Consider the following 20,386-nt stretch of genomic DNA (forward strand, 5'->3'; position numbering starts at 1 on the left):
AACAACATTTATTCATATGGCAGACACTCCTAAACATCACACTGTAAACTACAGAGACTTAACACACTAATAGGTAATTGTGCATGTCATACTGTTCCTGAAATACTTAAATATTTAGATCACACAATATTTAGCCCCTAAAGGAATCAGGAATCAGACTTACAACAGCTGGAATCATAACAGCATGTAACAAAGTGCAAACAGTTTCAGGTATATAAAAACATGCCATTATTCATACTTCAAACAGCAATAATTTTGCAAATGACCAAGAAACATAACAGTTCAGAGCTTAAATGTCTATATGAAGCAAAGAAATACCTTTGCCTAAGTGTCACAAGACATTGTTTCGTACCCCTGATGCCAGTTTAACAAAACTATAAAGCACTCAATCCTGGAGCAAACTGTAGAGTACTGGTGAAGGTAAATGGCAGAGGGGCGCATTGAAGAAGAAAATACAAAACATCTCACTTTTTACAAGAAATTAAATTTCTTAACTGAAAGACCTTCACCTCTATCTGTTCCACTGGAGCTGCAAAGTGGCCAACAGTGTAGACTGTGGTTAAACTGGGAAGCTTTCGGGTGTGGATGTGTCTAACTGTGCCTAATGTTTGCTGAGGTGAAGCAGGGTGTTCCTGCAAAAAAGCATCCATGCTCAGTGAACCTTCCCTAAATAAAACTGGCCTTAGAGGAACACTTCACCCCCAAAATGATCATTTATATTTCAATTACTCCCCCCATGTTACACTGAATTCATGAAGAAAACTTCATGAAACTTCAGGAAAATGATTGTTGAATTGAAATTGTAAGGGTCTTCTTTTAACAACAGAAAAACTGTATTAAAACATCTGTTTACAAACGTTCACACAACTCGCGCAGTATAATCTAAGTCTCATTTATTCTGTCATATTCTCAGAACTTCCCAAACACATGCATTTTTCCTAGAACCGTAATATTTAAATCACTTTTGCAATTGCACAGGTGCGCTACTCGTCTGTGGGTGAGACTGGTTATGCTGAATTGTTTCAAATCATAATGTTTTAGCAAAAATGCACGTGTTTTGGAAGTACTGAACATATGACTGGATTAATGAGATTTGGATTATACTGCACGATCTATGTGAGTTTGTAAACAAATGTTTTGATACAGTTTGCTGTTGTTAAATGCAGCTCTCATTTCCTCTAAATCATCAAGAAATTTCTCTGTTTTTGCGTACTTTGTTCTCGAGGGAGGCGTGTGAGAAAAACATAACACAGGATGAGTAATTGATATACATATGATTGTTTTGGGGGTTGAAGTATTCCTTTAAAATATTGACAGAATATGAATCACTGATCACAACCAATCACTTCTCCCCACAGCAAAAAGACTGTCATCATAACCTGTCATGGTATCTGAGATAGGTCCTTTATTTGCTGACATCGTACATGAGCTCTATCGTCTAATACACTGGTCTTGAGGGTCTGGATGTAAAAGCTTGTGATATTTTGATTTCTGAATAACAATATATCAGCAGCAGATTGTTGTCAAGAGTGTTTTCTACAGGATTTTGTATCCCCATGGATCCAAAATGTCCTGCTGAAACAAAACAGTATACTGTTGTTTACAGTAAAGGAAGTTCTTATCTGGCAACAGTATAAATAAGAAAACTAGCAGCAGATTATGCACTAACATCCTGCAGAATAAAATCAAGTTCTTGAGTAAGATGTTTGTGTTTTTATTGTTATTTTCATATAACCTCACAACAAAAATATAAAAGAAAACAGAAAAAAATCTCTGTAAAATATTAAACCTAATGTCAGTCCGGTGCAATATTCGACTGGGGTCAAACTCATCCCCAATTAACAGCAAATCAAACACTTCAAACACATCACTTTTATGCCAAAATTCCATGTTTGAAGCAGTTGAAGCAGTCTCAGTTGCAGGCATCTCAGACCTTTGGCAGGTAAAATCAAAATTATTCACATTAGGAGTAAGAGGCAAGAAGTGTTTTTGGTGATTTGGGTGAACTGAGCCTTTAACACAACTGCATAATCTGAATACATTTTAGGTTCATTCACATCTTTACTCAAAGAGCTTGACCTCTTGACCATGAAAAAAAATCGAGTTACTGTCTAGTTTAAGTCTGACAGACAATCAGTCAGTCAGGTTGATAGCAGGTTTAAATCCTGTTTGTTGGTGATTGTTACCTGGTCTTTGCTGCTGCTCATAGCACCTGGTTTCTTCTTCTTTTTCACTGGGCAAGGGGATGTTTCAGCAGGCGAGTGACCATTAGATGAATGAGAGGGACTTGGCATCTTTCGTTTTTGGGTCATCCGTTCTGTTGACCCTGTGTCTGAAACTGCAGACAAAGGTCAAAGATTACACAAACCAGGAAGGGCACACTGATGGCCTACTTAAGGCAGGAAAACAACAGATATCACACACCAGAGTTTTCCAGCACTCTAAAAGATCCCCCTCAGGTGAAGACAGTAAGAACGGTGAGTTATATAATATATAGGGGTGTCATGATTTGATTCTGGATCAAAAAATCAATTTAATTTTGGTCATCAAAATCAGAAGCAGGATTTGTGATCTCCACCACCACCATCGCTCTACTTTTGAAAGACAACACAGCTTAGCTTACCGGTAAACTGAAAACCGGAAAAACAATAAAACTGGAACCTCCTGCTTCACTGAAGTCGGCAGTGTAGCAACGTTTTGCCTTCCACTGGGGTTATGTAAACAACAAAGGTGTGGTTGACAGAAAAACAACAGTTTATGGGCTACACGAGTGAAGTGAAAGTAAAAGTGAAGCAAGGGGAGGAAACTAAAGCTGTTGTTTTAAAGTACCCTTCTTCCACCTAGTGGCTCTACTTTTTGTTCCCAGTTGACTTAGGAAAGAAGTTATTGTTAATACATTTTAAACAAATTATTTTAAACTGACCACACGGCCTCATGTGGTCCAAAAAATATGGCAGTTATATCTAACTATTGATCTGTTGATCCTAACAAATTAAGACTCGACAGTCTAACAGTGGCATAGCCGCCTGTGCTGAAATAAAAAAGTTCAATTAAAGAATTTAATCAAATTGTGATCTTAAAATCCAAAGTCAAATCAAATTGTGAATTTGGAGAATCATGACACCCCTCATAATACATGAAATATAAAACCAAGACAACTACAACCAAACTACTGCACATATCATTGAATAATTACACAAGTATAGAAACAGAGCTTTGCCAACCTATCCAAAAACAAACTTGTACAGTGTGTTCTCACCTTTGGACCGTGTTGAAATCTCCATTTCGTCTGTCGTAACCTCAGTTTTCTCCTCTTCCTCTGCCAAACTGATGCAAAATAAGAACATGGTCAAAAGTCTACCAGTCAAACATAACCTACAGCTGAAGAGTTCTCATATCCATTAATCATGCTATTATCCTGGAGAACGTTATTTGAAAGTATTCCTTACAACAACACGTTCTTTAGAGGTACATTCTAGTTGGGACAGCGTGGTGGCCGAGAAGATTAAGATGTTTGCCCCTTACTTATTTCCTGTCAGCTCTCTTCACTCTATATTATAAAAGCAAAAGCTTATTTTTTAAGTGTTACGACTGTAACGCATTCCTGCAGAGGTTTGTTGTTAAACAGTCTCACCATCTTCTTCATGTCCCTCATCCCACCACAATGGGGTTATTCTAAACAAGACAGGTCAACTATGCCAGCAGGTTGTCTCTTAACAATGTAGTTCTGGTTAGATTTGGGGTGCTCAGTTGGGAACAGAACCATCATAAATCCTCTATAAAAAATGTATTAAAACACATCTACAGTACTACATCACAACTACTTCTGAAGACGGATGGAGAAAGTGCTATGCTTATAACGTAGGTTTCAACAGCTTTGAATGATATCAGTGAATAACGGAATACTTCATCCACAAAATGACCCTAAATTTGTGTGAAAAAAACTCCTATGCCTCCATGGAAAACTGTGAACATACTGATGTACTGATTAACTGGGGTCTGCATTTAACAACAGCAAAACTATATAAAAAATTATATGCTATACATACTCAACTAAAAGTGAAAATTATCTACATTCTCTTCAAAGCCAGACTTCAATATATATATATTTTTTAAGTCATCCTTTAATTAGCCAGGAAGGTCCCGTTGAGATATATTGTTATTATATTACGTTTTTGTTTTGTTTTTTATCGAAAATGCATGTGTTTGGGAAGTACTGAACATACAACTAGATAAATGAGACCTGGATATACTGCATGAGTTGTGTGAGAGTTTGTTTGTTTCTGCTGTTGTTTCTCACGATCCCCAGTCAGTCAATAAATCAACGGTTCAAGTTTTTTGTCTTCACAATTTCAAGGTAACACAGCATGCCTAACTGATTTACAAATGGTCATTTTGTTGGTGAAATATTCCTTTTAGTCAGTAAATGAAGAGATCACCAGGAACAAATTGCCAGATTGTGTCTGTGAATGGTTACAACTGAATAATGACTTGTAGATTCTGAATCCACCAGCACTGTATGCAGCTGACAAAAACACTGCTTTCAACGTTTTCTGCTCTGCTCAAGGTCACATAATTTCAATACATTAAAACAATTATTACAAAATAAATAAAATATGCTGCATGAAAACGTCTGTAAAGAGCCTCCAAAATGCTTCATGCCAGACATACTGTATTGCCAGACATGATACGGGTCCTGTATAGACTTATTACCAAAAATAATCTGCAACTTTCAGGACCCATCATGACTGACAATGCTGATAACACAGCTAAATAAATGATGATTGTATTTTAGACTTAATACATAGAAGCCAACCAATAGAGGAGCAAAAGCAGCTCAATGTGTAAGGCCATTCTCCAATCATAAATAGCAGGCACCTTTCTCCACTGACAGAGGATCTATAAATAGTAAACACGAAAACACAGAACAGTAGATTCTGCAGTGTCTGAACCTTCTGACACCCAACAAGTGAAAAACAAGTAAATAAGACTTCCCTGTTTTCTTTTAACACCACGTAATATTCAATGATCAGTGACCTAATAACAGACAGCATATCATAATGGATTGCATAATCACAGCCACAGTTGTGTTGAGAAACATTTCCTTGAAATGCAACCTACAGTTTGCTGTGAACCACCTTCTATTCAAAATCTGCCCAACAGGTTTTTCTTAGTATCAGTTCAACATGATTCACCTTGGTTTGCAGGCGCTCTGTTGTCGATCCTATTATTGTTGCCACTATCTCTGACGCCACAGCAACTGCACCGGCCTCACCGTACAGATGGCTTCAATTCTGCCAATTTTTTGTTTGATTTACTACCAAGTAAAGCACCATTTGGATGTTTTGTGTGAAAAATATAAAGGCATTCGCCGAAAACAAAAACACTGCTTCCATTTCAACAGTCTTGTTCACCACCCCCCGCCCCCCCTACCCCTCCTGCTCCTCCATCACTAAAGAAGGATGAAATATCAGACAGGAACACAGCACATCTGCAGAGATAGACAGGAGTGCAGTGAAATGGCTTTACTGGCCTCCTCATCTAACCTGTCTGGACAGCCTCAGACAATCAACCCCAGCAGCATCCTGTTCTGTCCAGGGCAGGAAATACAGCATCAAAAGACAAAGAGACAGACAGGGACAGGCACAAGGACAAAAATCAATGCTGCCCATTCTGACAAAAACATTTTTAAATCAAAGACCACAGAGCACATAAACAGCCTATTGTAACCTAGTGATACCACCCTTTCCACACCCACCACTGCCACAACATCCATGCTTCAATGTAGGAAATCAACAGCATACCTTTTTCCTTACTCACATACAGATTCTTCAGCCTATTCTTTAATCTTTTTCAATTATTGAGGGCGTTGGGGGATGAGGGAAAAGATGGGTCCAGGTTTCCCAGAAGGCCTTCTCTCCCTGCTGCTCTCTCCTGCAATTGTCAATCTTTAACCTCGGCTGCAGGCTGCCGATTGGCTTGAGCACCACATGGAGGTGCCTGATTGGGTGCTCAGCTCGGTGTGCCACACAGGCTCTCTTCTCCCCGCTCTCCTCAGCCACAGTGCTGCAATGCAGAGAGGACTGTTCCTCACTGTTTCTAAAAACCTCCTGAAAACCGAGTCTCTCACTCCCTTTAAACCCCATACAGACATATACCGGTCGTGTGCCTTTTATCAGACATGTAAGATGCAGCTCTACAGGCTTGACAGGGAGAGGATCAGATTCCCTCCCTCGCTGTGCTCTCAGCCAGTGTATGTGTATGGCATCCATTTTGAACACACTCACTCTCTCCCTCTCCCTCTCTCCCTCTCTCTGACCACTGTGCGCACCGCACACACAGCACGTACACATGGCACCAGTCGAATCTGCTGTAAAAGACCACATACAGCTTATTATGTGCCCCAGCATGTTGATATGGAGCATGGGCCTAATACTGGACACAAAGACGGGACTGAAAATGTCACAGGCCTCCCAGACAGCATGGAAAGCATAACCCCCTCCCTCCCTCCCTCTCTCTGCAATGCTTCCTCAACATATACTGTCTCATAATCAATATCTGCCTGGAGATGTGGATGTGAGCAAAATAAAGATGAAAAGTCTAATACACCGTTAATAACTGAGAGAAAAAATATGCATTTTTCCATCTTTCTGTGAGTTATTTCTGCTTGACCAAATGTATGCATTTCATTTAATCAATACAGACCTTCACAGCATGAATACAAACAACGCACACAATTAAAACACATTGGTACAATCAGTGCAACACAAGTATAAAACATCGTTCAAGACAGAAACATCCAGGCCAAAATGTCAAGGCCAACTTCATCATCTACACAGGTCCAAGAAGGTCAACTGCTGGATAGTTCAATGACAGACACCAAACTAAATAGGCTGTGAGCATCAGTGTGATGCAGATTTAAGTGTGCCCACACCAATCCCCACACCACAGTGGAATGAGGGGATTAGACGAATTACCAAGCACCATTCACAAAACACAGAGGGAGGGGGGGGGGTTTGCTGTTTCAGTCAATGCAGACTGCTCCTGAACCCTGGTCAAGCAACATTATGTGCGCCATTATATCCAGGCCATAGTTCCCCTGTTTATACTTAAAGCAAAGCCTTTGTCAGACATCCTCCTCTAATAATGACAGAAATCACATATCCCACTTGGAATATATTTAATGTTCCAGAATAAAATAAAAATACTGATAAACAGGCTGAAATAGATACAATCATAAACTAAATGTAATCATTTTTGTATCTGATTCATGCATACAGAAAACCAACATCATGAGAAAGAGAATTCAATCTAACCTGGTCGACTTCAAACAGGTTTTCAAGCCTCTCTGGATGAGATGAGGTTTCTATGCAGAGCCTTTTCAGAGGAAGTCCTTCCCTTCTTCTTTCCTTCTCTCTTACATACAAATACTCAGTGTGCTTGGAGCAGAGGGACAGAAAGGGGAAGCTCTCTAAAATGGCTGACACTCGGCAGCAGAGAACAACACTGGGAGGCAGTGCACACCATTAGGCTCAGGCAATTCCTTCAACCCTGTGATAAATAAGCTGCAATGGCATATTTAGTCCGTAGATAATTGGTATTTTAGAAAACTGGTGAGCAGCTTACAGGATTAGGCCCCTAACAGCATTTTTTTTATTCACCAAGTAAAAAAGGGAATTGTGGTGAGGTAAACTGGGTTTTGGGGTAAGGTGTAGAAAAATTAGATCATTTACAGTTCTTCATTGCCATGTTAGTCCTACAAACAATTAACAACAGTGCCCTGCTGCCTTGCTCTCATGCCAGTTTGAGGCCTAAATTAAACTTGCTGTGCTGTCAGTTTACCATCTGTTAATTCCTCTGGGGACTCCCCTCTGCACTGCTCCCTGTCTCTCCCATCCTGCATGGATCCCTCAACAGGCCTGCCATCTTGACAGCACAGGCCTGGGGCAGCCACAAACTCAATCCTCTTTTGATCTTGACAAAAGAAAGCAGGTTTTCCTAGTCAGTACACTCTGAATATACAATGACCTTACACTTGACCTGTGCCCCCCTAATGTATGTGTCCAGACAGCCACCCAGTTAGCAGCCTGTTGTACTATACCATGCTATGCTCTCTTTCCAAGCTCCACTCTTATGCTGTGGGGTGACAAAAACTCTTCCCCCTCCCCCAGTCTGTCAGACAAACCTGTATTATTACTCAGGCACGGATCACACACAGTGGCTGGTGCCTTATCAACAGTGTTGTATATGTAAAAGAATGAAAATAAGGCTTACCTCTGTGGATGCATGGCTACAAACTCTGTGTGATATGTCAATGCTTATTAAAACATGGAGGACAGCCTGTCAGCCCTCACCCTGCTCAGAGCACAGCCACGGCTCTCCAAGCTGTCCGACTCACTGCTCTGATATAAGGCACACTGAGACTGGCCACGCATGCCGACAGAATGTAAGGCAGCTGCTGATTGGCTAGTGCATTTCCTGGCTGCTTGTCTTTTGTTTAGCTCAGGCGAGCTAAAACGCAGTACTCAGAGCAAAGAGGAGCTAGGCCCAGATCAAAATACTCAGCTAGCGAGAGGACTTCATTCAGCCACGGCTGTTTCATAAACTTGCTACGAAGTAGGCCTTTGCTGTAGCTGCAATGAGAAGTCAGCAGATGTGCACACAAAGAACAGGCCTGCGGCTGTGTTCCTAAGGAGGAATTTGTCTCACTAGCTCCCACCCTCAAGTTCAACCAACCATCATGGAAAAGATTAAAAAAAAAACAGCTATTTACATAACAGCAATGAGTAAACAGGCACTAAATGAAATGTACTCTGTCTCTACAACCTATGAAGGTTTGACAACAATGCTAAAAATGCAGACTACATTACAGTCACGTGATTTTCCAGAGTGTGGCTTTTGAACTGGTGTGATCGCATGTTAACAACGTGGCTCAACCAAGATTATACTGTTAAAGAAACAGTGACAGCCAGTTTCTGTTGTATCATTCTGCAATGGAGCATGATTCAACAAGATTTTCACAAGATTGTCAATGACTTACACCTCTGAATACTCTGTAAGCACACTTCTTTTTTGCAACATTGCCCTTTTCTTGGTTTCTTTTGTTTGCCTGGTACTCAACTTGCTTTGCCAGGGGGCCAGTTATGAAACAAAAATTAATAATGAATATAAAAATAATTAGCCCAGACCTCTGTTGAGGGGTCCAAGGAACCCTCCCCTGACACTTCTTTTTGGCCAAGACTTATTGGAGTCTGGCTTTAAAGTAAGCGCAGATAAGTGTCACTCTCAGTTAAGTTTTTAATAGTCAAGTTTTTGTAAAAATGCATGTGTTCGGGAAGTACTGAGCATTAGTCTGGATAAATGAGACTTGTATGTACGGCATGAGTTGTGTGAGTTTCTAAACAGATGTTTTGATATAGTTTTGCTGTTGTTAAACATGGTCCCCAATCAATAAATAAATCTTCTCCACTCTCTGTGGAGGCATGTGAGAACGTTTTCTTCATGAATTCAAGGTAATACAACATGACTAACTGATGTACAAATGGTCATTTTATGGTGAAGTATTAATTTAATGAAAAATCCAGTCTCATTTGACAGACAGAAGTTTTCCTTTTTACATATTTCACAGTTTTATATATAATTGTAACTTTAGTTACACTTTCCATATGCACGTATCCACAGTGTTTGCAGCTCCCACACATACTGCAGAGTTGTCAGCACATGCACAGCTAGCAGCAGGAAAGGATTTAGTGTCATGCTAAGAAGACAGACATGTATGCTGAATATGTGAGGGAGTGGACCAAAGATAAAGGGATTATACACTTTATAACCATAACTTTGTAAATCATGCAAAATCAAATGTAAATGTTTAGAATTAAAGTGCCTTTTACCAGAACAGAAGCTGGAAAACAAGTCTGTTCTACTAAGGTCTCTGGCCCTGGAACGATCTGCAGGCCAAGCTCAAACTCAAAATCCTTCTCTCTTTAAGTGAATTTAAACTTAGAATACAGGAAGTGGTCACGGCTAGCTGCAGCTGCCTCAATCAACTCACAAACTCTAGACTAAAAACTGCTGCCTTCTTTACTGCACTTCATTATGCAACATATCTTGATATACCTACTGTCACTGTTGTGATTTGTTGTTGTTGTCCTGTTTGTTTTAATGCTGCCATATGACCCTGTCTTGGCAAAGTCTAACTTACAAAAGAGGTTTTAATCTCAGTGTGACATCCTAGTTAAACAAAGTTTATATTTAAACGTTTAGAATGTATTCCATTTTTATTCATTTGTAGAAAAACTTGCAAAGCTAAATACATGGCAATTGCAACAGAAGTTCATGTCAATTTTGCACACCTTTTAGCACTTTGCAACCTGTGCATATACACATGTTTAATGGGCATACTTTTTTACTTTTAACTTGTCTCTATTTTGTTTGCAATTGTGTTTTGATATTTGTTTTTAGCAACATTCTAAGTTCAGTGTGGTTTGTGCGTCTACTGCCACTGAGACATGACAATTCAAATCTATAAAAAAAAAAAGAGTAATTACTTGAGTAACTACTTATCTCCAGACTAGGTTCAATACTCATTTCAAAACTACGATGGAACTAATTACCTAGTGAGCAGAAAAACCATCACTGAACAGGAGAATAGGTTGGGTTAATTTGTTTTGGGGGGAAAAACAAATGATTGCTTCTTTGTAGGTTAAAGCTTATATGCTGGAATTGAATGTTTGTTTCACTTGGTGATGATGCTTATTACACTCTGGTTTTTGTAGTTTATAATATTTGGCTGCTGAGAAGCACCAGCCTGCACTGTTCAGTTTCCTGTGGCCTCTCCTTCTACTGAAAGAAAGACAACAGCGACCTCTTGTGGTAAAACTTTATAACAGCCCAGTGCACACTAGACCAGAGATTCTCAAACATATTTATGTCAAGAATACATAAGTTAACCATTTGAGAGGGAGCCCATTTAACAACATTTGTCTAAAGAGGCTAACAGATTTGCTTCTATGCTCTTACAATTTAAAATCTTCATTGTTGCTCCATTCTTAAATACATATTGTTTTTTAGCGCTGTGTGCAGCTTTGTTGTCCTTGTTTTAGCTGTTTGTTTATTTCTATTCATGTACATCGAAAGCAACAAAAAACCTGGTTCACATTACTTGTATGTGCTCACATATTTGTCCAATAAATCTGATTCTAATAATGGTCTTTACAAGTATGTGATAAGTAAGCACGATGTCGACAAGACATGAGACAGTGGGTGCTAAGGCCTTCTCCTAAGCCGCACCCAAACTTTGAAACTCATTTCACCCTCACATCTGTATGCTGGACTCCATTACAGAATTAAAAATTGCTCTTAAAACCCATCTTTTTTTAACTAGCTTGTAATTACAACAACTGTGTCTTATTTCATACCAATTTTAAGTCATTTCTGAGCTATATCCTGTTGGCCACACATGAAGCAATGGCTGTGGGGGACCTCTGCCAGAAAATCTTGAGCGTCAAACACTTAATTTTTCCGGATTCTAGTGATATTTTTATGCACCGGTTTTTTTTTTGTATAACCCAAAATCTATGCATATGCTTTGTTGCTTATTGTCTATCTCATTTTTAATTTACATTCAGTAAGGTAACACTGAGTGCCATGAAAGCTGCCATTAAATAACATATATTATTACTGTTAATGTTATTATTACTTGTACTAGTATTATCATCATCATCATCATCACATCTTTAAATTAAATTTTTGTAACAGGCAGGGTGCGTACTGGTACCAGCCACTTAAATGGTTTTCAAGACCTTTTCAAGGTCATTTTAAGCAAACATTCAATAAAATTCAAGGCCTAATATTTATAAAACTGAATTCAAGACATTATAATACCTTTATAGAACCTGCAGACACCCTGACAGAATTAATAAGGAAAAGTTTTTGTCTTAAGGGTCATCCAGCCTTGCTTTTGGAAATCACTGCAAGGGGTTTACCAGCAGTGTGAGTCCTTTATAATATCAGTGCAGGCCGGGAAGAGCTGTTCACACATTGACATGTGACAGCTAATTACAGATGGTACATTGACTTTGGAGTATAAAGTCTTTGGCATAAGGGTAAACTGAAAATTAAAAAAAAAAAAATGTGGTGGGAAATGGCCTTGGTAAGTATGGGTTGTCAGCAAAGTAAGAATACATATTTTTTTAGTGCAACGTCTAAATGCTAAAGACAAAAAGTCAAGCTAGACTTACTTTGGTTAGCTAGCTAGTCTCTTTGCTAGTAAGCTAACGTTAGCTTAATTGCCAGATGGTTTCTAATTAAAAAAGTGTGTTACTACTTCAGGCAAAATGAAGTAGAATTAACGTTGCGTTTTAAAGTTACTTTGTATAATTAGTTGGGTTTTTTAGACCAAGTCGTTTACACAGCTAATAAATAGCGCTAATATCTGCTTTACTGACCTGCAGTAATGTTAATTAATGGTGAGTTAGCTTAAGTTAAGGTTAGCCCTGAGCTTCCACCTAAAACAAACTAACGTTAAACAGAAATACCTCAGCTAAGGACGTGGTAAAAACACTTCGCCAGTCTATTACATCTAACGTTATATATCTATGTTACAACGATTAAGCATTATTACTCTAGTGACACATAAAGTCTTGGCTTACATCATAGGTTGTCATTGTCACCTTTGTCAGTCTCCTCTGTGAGTTACCGTTTGGTGTCCAGACTGCAGACGACGCGCCATGAGCTTTTAAAAGGCCAACTGGTAACGAGCCCTGTTGTCCCCAAGATGGCGCCCTAGCTACTGTTCTGTTTAGATCCAGAATGGCAGTGACTCTTCCTTGGATTCAAGGCCTTGAATGTTATACATGTAAATGTGATTTTAAGAGAATTATTTTATTTTATTTTATGTTTTTGGGTTTTTTTGTAAGTGTACACGCTCTAAATCTTACTTGCTGAGCTGTATTTATTAGTACCTTTTTTTTTTTTTAACAAAAGCCATGACAAATATTTGAGCTTTTTTCAATTTCCACGATCAAACTATTGATTATGTGACATTATATGATTTGTATGATTATGTAAATGACTTCAGCTTACAGAAATTTTAGTTTAAAAAAGATATAGGCCGAAAAGTTAAACTTTCTGTTTTGGTGACTTGATTTGATTAATCGTATGGATGAATAGACAAAACAGAAGAAGCCAGAGGAATTTTATCAGTGATTTTTGTATAAGTTATACTTCTTTCCCACACTTTATAAAAGCAATAATTCAAATTCCACTGGCAATTGACAATCACTGTTTTACTTAACTTGAAACTTGTACACATTTTTTGACCGACAGTATCATGCAATGTAGTTTCTTTACCTGGATTTCATTTTTACAACTCTTTTTGTCATCTTATTTAGTCATAACTTGTTTTTATAACTGATAATGCTTATGTAAAATGTTATTTTGTGCTTTTGCATGAGCATAGTGTTGAGAATTTGGGGGATGGGAATGGGCTTGGAGCAAAGAAAGGCATGCTGTTAGCCGTTTGCAGGTAAACTAATCTGAATACATTAATGATTATGGGGCTATCTCCTGTCCTTTCAAACTGTTATCTCCTGTCCTTTCAAAGTAGAGAGGCTGAGTGGGGAGGGGGGATGGGATAAAGTGTCTCACACTCATTGAGGGGGGAGGTCAGTTTGCCATGTTTTGTGGGGGAAGGGGCACAAACAGAGGGCCACTGGGCCCCTCTTTGGGTCTCCATGGAATGTAATTGAGGCTCTCTCTCACTCATGCAGATATACAAACAGACCAAAAACACACATAACAAAAATGCGTAGTGCTTGTTTTTTACTTAAGGTGATTTCATCATGTCATGAGCCATTAATTATCATCTAACATTAGCAAACAATCCGCCTAAATCTGGATTAATCTTTATGTAATCAAGTTTTGCATTAATATTATGAATAGTGTATAGATTACATATGCATCTTTGCTAGTTGTGTAACACTTTGAGTACTATGTGTGCCAACAATATCTTTGTCTGAGTAAATTGGGAATTGGCAGCACAATATAAAATGCTGTGACTTTGGTAATGAACCTTCTCAGCAGCTGTGTGCTTCACCCAAATAAACTGTACAGATATTTCCGTCCTGCATACACACCCTTTAATTTTCCCACCTCAAAGTTTTTAAGCTGATTGCAGAATTATACTCAGGCAGGAAAGAGAAAGTAAGGGGCTAATTACCAAGATTTTAACTCTGGCTCTCCTCGTCTTTACTCCCTTCACCCCCCATCCTGCTGCTCTGCCTCCATCTTGGCCCTCACACCCCCCTTAGTAGTAAAAACTCAAAACTAGTGTGCCTGAGAGATCACCATGGAGACAGTTTCTTCCATCCACTGTGGCTATGCAGGGGCCACGTTGGCTCCACATGTACTCCATCTAGTATAACTGACACTGGACCCAATATGTGGGGTATCAGGCTGCACATGTTGGCATGTATGTGAGTGGTTGTCACTTTATAACTGACATAATTGCAAGGTACTAAAACTCCAAATGCGATGCAGCAGATGGAGTGTTCTGTTCAACGATATAGGGACCACAAATCATGACTGCAAATTAATATTGTGCAATTAGCCTATATTTATTCCTACCTAATTCAGATTGTAGCCTTCTACTCATCATACATCCTGAAAATAGTAGAAATAATATTGGAAAAATGTACAGCTTTTTAGATTGTGCTTCACTGGAAGTCAACCCTCATACAATGTGTAGGATATGTTTCCCTACAATAAATTCCAAATGCCTACTTGTGTTCTGTTTAATATTTAAAACAGTATTCAAGCTTTTTATTTTGTGAAAAATATTTTTGTAATTGTTTGTAAAGTGAATAACATAACAGCATAATACTCCAGGGATATGACAAGTCATTTGCATAAAGCTGCTTTTCTGCCAGCCTATAAATAAGTTTTTAAATCTCTCCCCTAATAATATCAGTGACTGCTGCTCATATCGCCCATGGGTATTGGCGTACGTGTAGTTCGTTTGCAGTACGTGTCAAGCAGTTTAATGTGGCTCGCGACGCAGAGCAACTACATTACCCAGACGCCATGTCGCGCTGCTACAAGCTGGCTCCCTCCGCTCTGGGAGTGTTTCGCATTTAAACAAACACGGTCCTGCCGAAGATGGCGGAGAGTTTGTAGAGGCGTAAAAGAAACTGCCCTACTCAATGAAAGCGTCGAAGCCGGTGAGTTTTCTGCAATTAGTTTATGATTCATTTATAGCTAAGTTTCGAACACAGGCGGCAGTGTGTGTGTTTGAACGTGCAAATTTGTCACAGGGACAGTTGGTGTTGCTCCGCTTCCGAGCAGGCTGTGGTTTTTAAGCTACCGTGATACAACGAACCACCTTACCACTATTTGTTATGGAATGTCTGTTATTATAATATTGGCTCATAAACTATCGATAAAATGCTAATTTACGTTAGGCTCGACTTGTTAATGTGCCGTTTTTAATGGTTACGGTGTCCGTTGGTGTTTTCATTATCCGTTAGCTACAAAGTTTACGAGATACAGGCTCTCTGATTCGCTGGGGTGCAATAGCCGAACGTTAGCCGTTGATACTCAGCACTTCTTATGATGAGTTTGTGTTTTAAAACTGTGATGGTAACTTTGTAGAGCCACTGTGTTGTGTTCACTGACCACAACACAGCTGAACTGCTTTGAGCACTGAAGATTTTATCAGACGGTTTGACTTGCGTTACAGTTTCGGTACAAGCGGGGCTGCAGGAATTGTCTGTGTTCACAGCTAACGTTTAAGTTACACCGCAGTAGTTGTCTTGGGAAACAAAATAAACAATACAGCTGTTTATTGCTCGTTTGTTACGCATATCTAGTCTCCATGGATGTAGAGGAGAGTAAACGATGTAATGTACCTGCATTTTGTTTGCGGAATAGTTTTTTTTTTTAACCTTTAAATCGGCACATTGAATGCAACACCATCTAAACAAATTGCAACAAACTACTTTAGTCAAGTCATATGAAATGAGAGACGAACACATGTTTAGAAAACAACTGTTATTTTCGTAGTAGCTGATAAATTATGATGTTAACCAGCTGCAGAGCATGATTAACCACCTTGTATTTTTGCTGTCCTCCACTGCTGCTGACAACCCAACTCGAGCTGACTAGCTGAGTGTGGCTGCTCTGGAGAATCCACAGCATCTGTTATTTATTTGCATGGCTGTAGTGAGATTACGTATCCGTGATTGTAATGGCTGGTATAATGGCCCATCACAGTATGATAAATGTTGGTTTTCACCGCTGATAAATCATATTTAGGCGCATGTGTGTGAGAGAGAGAGACAGGCTGGCAGAGGGAGATGGATGTGTTTCAGTGCAGGGGGAGGATGATCACTCTCAGGGTTCAGGTAGAGTCCAGGTTTGCTTTCCCTGTCCTCGACAAGGTGTATGCTGAGCACTCAGTTTTTGAGGTGGTAAGAGAACATTCTTGGAGAGCATGCTCATGTGCAGGCAGACAATAAGGAGGTAGGTTAGTCATTCCGCTCAAACGGTTGAGGTCTAGGTGTGCTGTCCTCTCATCGCCTGGGGCCATCCCTGCCAATACTTGCAGGTATTTACAGCTCAATGCTCATTTCCACGTGAAAGTTTCAGAAATAATCTGGATGTTTTTCCTTTTCACATTACTACACAGCCTATCAAATAGGATGTGGCTTACTGATGAGTGCTCCTGCTTATATGATTTCATGCAGGCTGTTGAATAGGCTGCGATATCTCAATAATGTGGGCTTTTAAATGGCATGTAGCTGGGAATAAACAAGTGAGATTGGTGCTGTGCAGTCTTCAGCCGTCAGATGAGCTAACTTGTCTTTATTTTGAGTCTGATGGAATGCCATTACTCAAGCCCACGTATGTGGTATTTTTGTAAGTGGTAGAATGACCACTGTGGGAACCTGTCCAATGAACTGCTTCTGCTCATATTCTTGGCAAATGGAGCCCCCTGTCCCCCATTCTCTGTCCCTTTATCTACCACTTTCTTTCTCCCTCACACAGGGTGTCAGGCTGCGTTAACAATGAATCAATCTTTGGGGGGATTCTTTGACTGCAGATGGGGTGAAGAAGTGACTGGGATGCATGGCTTTCGCTCTTTGTCTGCTGGCTCCTGTGCTCTCAATAATTCATTAACTTATCACTTTTTCTCATGGGACTGGGAGAAGTCTCTCTCCGGTGGCAGATTCTGTGGTTACATCAGATTGCCTGATTGATAATCAAATGAGTGTTTCTTGGCATTACTGATATTTAGTTATTACTCATACATTTTACTTTTGGCGTTGAATATTTTAGCATCCTGTTACAATATGATATTTTTTTTCTTTAAGTGAGATTGCTGCTGAAACAGATCAAGTAAGCTAATAAATCTGGGGATCAAGCATGTCCTATAATACATCTCTGTAAAAATACACTACATTTGACTGTTTGAATTTATTCAGTGACATCCTTAGCTCCTCAGTAAAGTTGGGGAATGTTTGGATTTCATCAATTCTGATTCTCTGTATTGATTCCAGTTCTCCGTTTGAGCACTAGCCCCAGCCCACTGCATTGTAAACACTACATATGCATAATTATAGATGCACATGGAAGCACAGTAGGTTCAAACTGAATTTCTGAAGTCAGCATGCTGAATTAAAAAGCTTGATTCTCTATGAGGTTCTCATAAATTTGTTTAAAAATTAATGTTTTTAAATAATTAAAAACTTAAGGACAAAAAATTCACAACATTTTACACCAATTTAAATTTGCTGCATGGTCTTCCTTCTTTACAACCTTTGGTAAATATGTCTGCTTTGTGGCTGCAATGAAGTCTAAATACTGACTGGTATCATAGAAAAGGAGAAAAAAATAAGGGGAGAGCTTGCCGCTTTTTGATAACTGTCTCTAATCTGTCTTTGTCAAGCTGCATTTTTGTGTCACTGATGTCTGAATAGATGGCATTCTTTTAGTGTTTCGTCAGTCTGTGTGCGCAAAGAGAGACCGAGATAATAAGTTTCGTTTCAAATAACTTCCAATTGGTCATGTGGTATGTGTTCAATTTAAGATTAATAGCTGTGTGGGTGTGCAGTACCTCTGAGAGGACTTTTGATGACACACAAAGCTGAAAGGAAAGCCTGATTGTTTCCCCTAATTGAAATATGACTCCATGGTCTTAGTACCTTTTTTAAGGCAGCAGTACAGGTAGTGTAAGGCTAGTCAAGAAAAATACCAGAGTTGTTGCCTCTTAAGGATAACTTGCTACTTGGGGAAAGTACATCTTTACATTTTCCAGTTATAACTTTTTCTTAAATGTTAATGGGATTTACCTGCTTCCAAGTCAAGTTCGATTCCTCAACATTTGTATGGGATCCTCTGAAGCTTTACTCCATCAGACCTGACTCTGACTTGTTTTCGGAGGCTGTTTTACAACCAAGGTTTAAGAAAGTTTCCTGTGGTCAGCTCAAGCTGTGTAAAACATCCTGTGTAGTCCCCACATCTCAAGGTCACTCATGCAGTGACAGTGAGCTGTCTTTGTGTTTGTTCAAGTGCCCATACCCCTCACTGGTGTGTTGGTGTGGTAGTACTCAACAGGTAGGTTCTGCCTACCTCTGTAGAGCTAAATATAGAAAACTGCTCAACAAGACAGTCGTGTTTCCACTGCTAAAATATTTACAGCTACTTCGCCCAAACAAGTGAGAGTGAGAATATGAGATGAAAGCTGCTGAAACCAGATTGTTATTCACTAGTGAAGGGAAGCCAGACAGCCAGCCCACTGAGTCCAAAGTCAAGCGGTGCAGTTTGCACTCCAACTCTATTTGAAGTCACATCTCATTCATCCCCTCGGTCCCCTCTTCTTCAACTCTGAGGTAATACCCAAGTGTTAGGCTAGCAGAGCCATATGTGAGCCATGCACACACTTCTAAAAGCCAAACGGGCAGCCTGAAGCAATCATTGCACCCAATTCCAGTTTATAACCAGCAAGGATTTGGAACAGTTCACTCTCTGTAGTCCTCGCTGATTGGAGGAAGGCAAAAGTTTATTAGGGAAGGGGGTGCCAAGAGCTTTGTCCCCCCTCCCCTCCTTGCCCTTCCTCTTTAACTTCAACTCCCCCTTTAACTTTCGCTCCCCCAGCTGAAGAATGCTCGTAAAACGGGTTCACCTGAACAAGCCAGTGGGAGGGTAGCTCCCTGGCCTAGTTTTGTTACCATTGTAAAATGTTAGCAAGACCTTGTTTGTGTTTTGTTTAGGGCCCCCTTTTATAAAAAATGCTTTGGGGGGGAGAGACAGCAAGGGTGAAAAAAAGTTTGGTTTGTGAGATAACTGCTACCAGATGCTCTCTCTGTCTGTTATTCAGCATAAAGAGAAGGAGAAAGAGGCTGGTGAAGAGGGGAAGAGACACTGTGTCATTTCTGGATGAACTTCTCAACTGCTTCATGGACTGTCTCCATCTTCTCCTTGTCTACAGTTTGCTTGTCCCATGTATACGCTACCAAAATTGTTAAAGGTATGTTAGGACGAGCAAAATAGTTACTTTGCAGCCAAATCAACAAGGGGCTTTGGCCTTGACATCTGCAAAGTGTGCAGGTTCTCTGTCCCAAAGTCACACAAAGCTCACCTTCACTGCCCTCATTCAATCCCCTGTAGCTGAACAGTGCAAATGATTCTTTTTGTTTACATTGTGTTCCTGTTCCTCTCTATACATCTCCAAGATGAAACAGCTTGATGCTAGACTTATGTGGCAGCGGGCTGTGGTTTCTGGGTCTGTCTGGATTGAGAGGCAGCTGTGGCTGGCATGGCACTGCAATTGCAAGCTGGGAGAGGATATGCACATGTGACCATGCAAGCAGGGCCTGTTGGGGCACTGCTTGCCTCCTATCTTATAGCTCACCTGCAATTTAAAAGCTCCTGTCATTAATAGAAATTACCACAAATTGCAGTGAATGTGCAGACATTTGCTCACAGCACTGTGCTAGACCACATTTTGATTTTCCACAAGTGCGATTTCTACTTTATTGCAGCCTTGAGTTCAAAGAAAAGTCAAGTTGTGAATGACAGACTTCCACACCATCGTTAAAGGCTCCAGACTTACTACAGCATGTCAACACTGGCACGGCATATGTCAGATAATTTATTACTGTTCCTTTTTTCTACAACACTCATTTCTTAATTGGACTGATTTTTTTTCCTCTCCTCTCTGGATAAAGTGGAAAATGTTCCTTTCAGCATTACTGCTCTTCACTCTGCTTGATGACGTCAACCCTGTGTATGTGGCTTGTTGTTAAGGCAACACTCCAGTCAAAAGGTTGCCTCCTCCTGACATTGCCACATGATCACATCAAGCTTTGCATCAATGCAGTATTTTTAT

General features: G+C 39.8%; 2 protein-coding genes across 12 annotated transcripts in view; one reads left to right on the forward strand and one right to left on the reverse strand.

The window, feature by feature from the left end:
* The window catches only part of zmynd8 (zinc finger, MYND-type containing 8), a 33,796-nt gene extending 15,358 nt beyond the window's left edge, over window positions 1-18,438 (reverse strand). For 4 of the 8 annotated variants that reach the window (XM_050036969.1, XM_050036968.1, XM_050036967.1 and 1 more), the window contains exons 1-3: window positions 8,275-8,402; window positions 3,260-3,327; window positions 2,187-2,338 (exon numbers count right to left, since the gene is read on the reverse strand). In XM_050036969.1, coding sequence (XP_049892926.1) covers window positions 2,187-2,338; window positions 3,260-3,327; window positions 8,275-8,288 — 234 coding nt within the window. In that variant the 5' untranslated portion in view covers window positions 8,289-8,402. Of the gene's footprint in view, window positions 1-2,186; window positions 2,339-3,259; window positions 3,328-5,804; window positions 6,258-7,316; window positions 7,446-8,274; window positions 8,403-18,347 lie in introns of those variants that run through there. The other 4 variants (XM_050036965.1, XM_050036964.1, XM_050036966.1 and 1 more) reach the window with 4 other exon arrangements.
* The window catches only part of ncoa3 (nuclear receptor coactivator 3), a 34,992-nt gene continuing 29,688 nt past the window's right edge, over window positions 15,083-20,386 (forward strand). The window contains exons 1-2 of one of the 4 annotated variants that reach the window (XM_050036958.1): window positions 15,083-15,218; window positions 19,376-19,525. The gene's annotated coding sequence lies outside the window, so the exon portion shown is untranslated. The remainder of the gene's footprint in view (window positions 15,219-19,375; window positions 19,526-20,386) is intronic. The other 3 variants (XM_050036960.1, XM_050036957.1, XM_050036959.1) reach the window with 3 other exon arrangements.

Source organism: Epinephelus moara, chromosome 24 (assembly GCF_006386435.1).
Source record: "Epinephelus moara isolate mb chromosome 24, YSFRI_EMoa_1.0, whole genome shotgun sequence".
Classification (NCBI taxonomy): Eukaryota; Metazoa; Chordata; class Actinopteri; order Perciformes; family Serranidae; genus Epinephelus; species Epinephelus moara.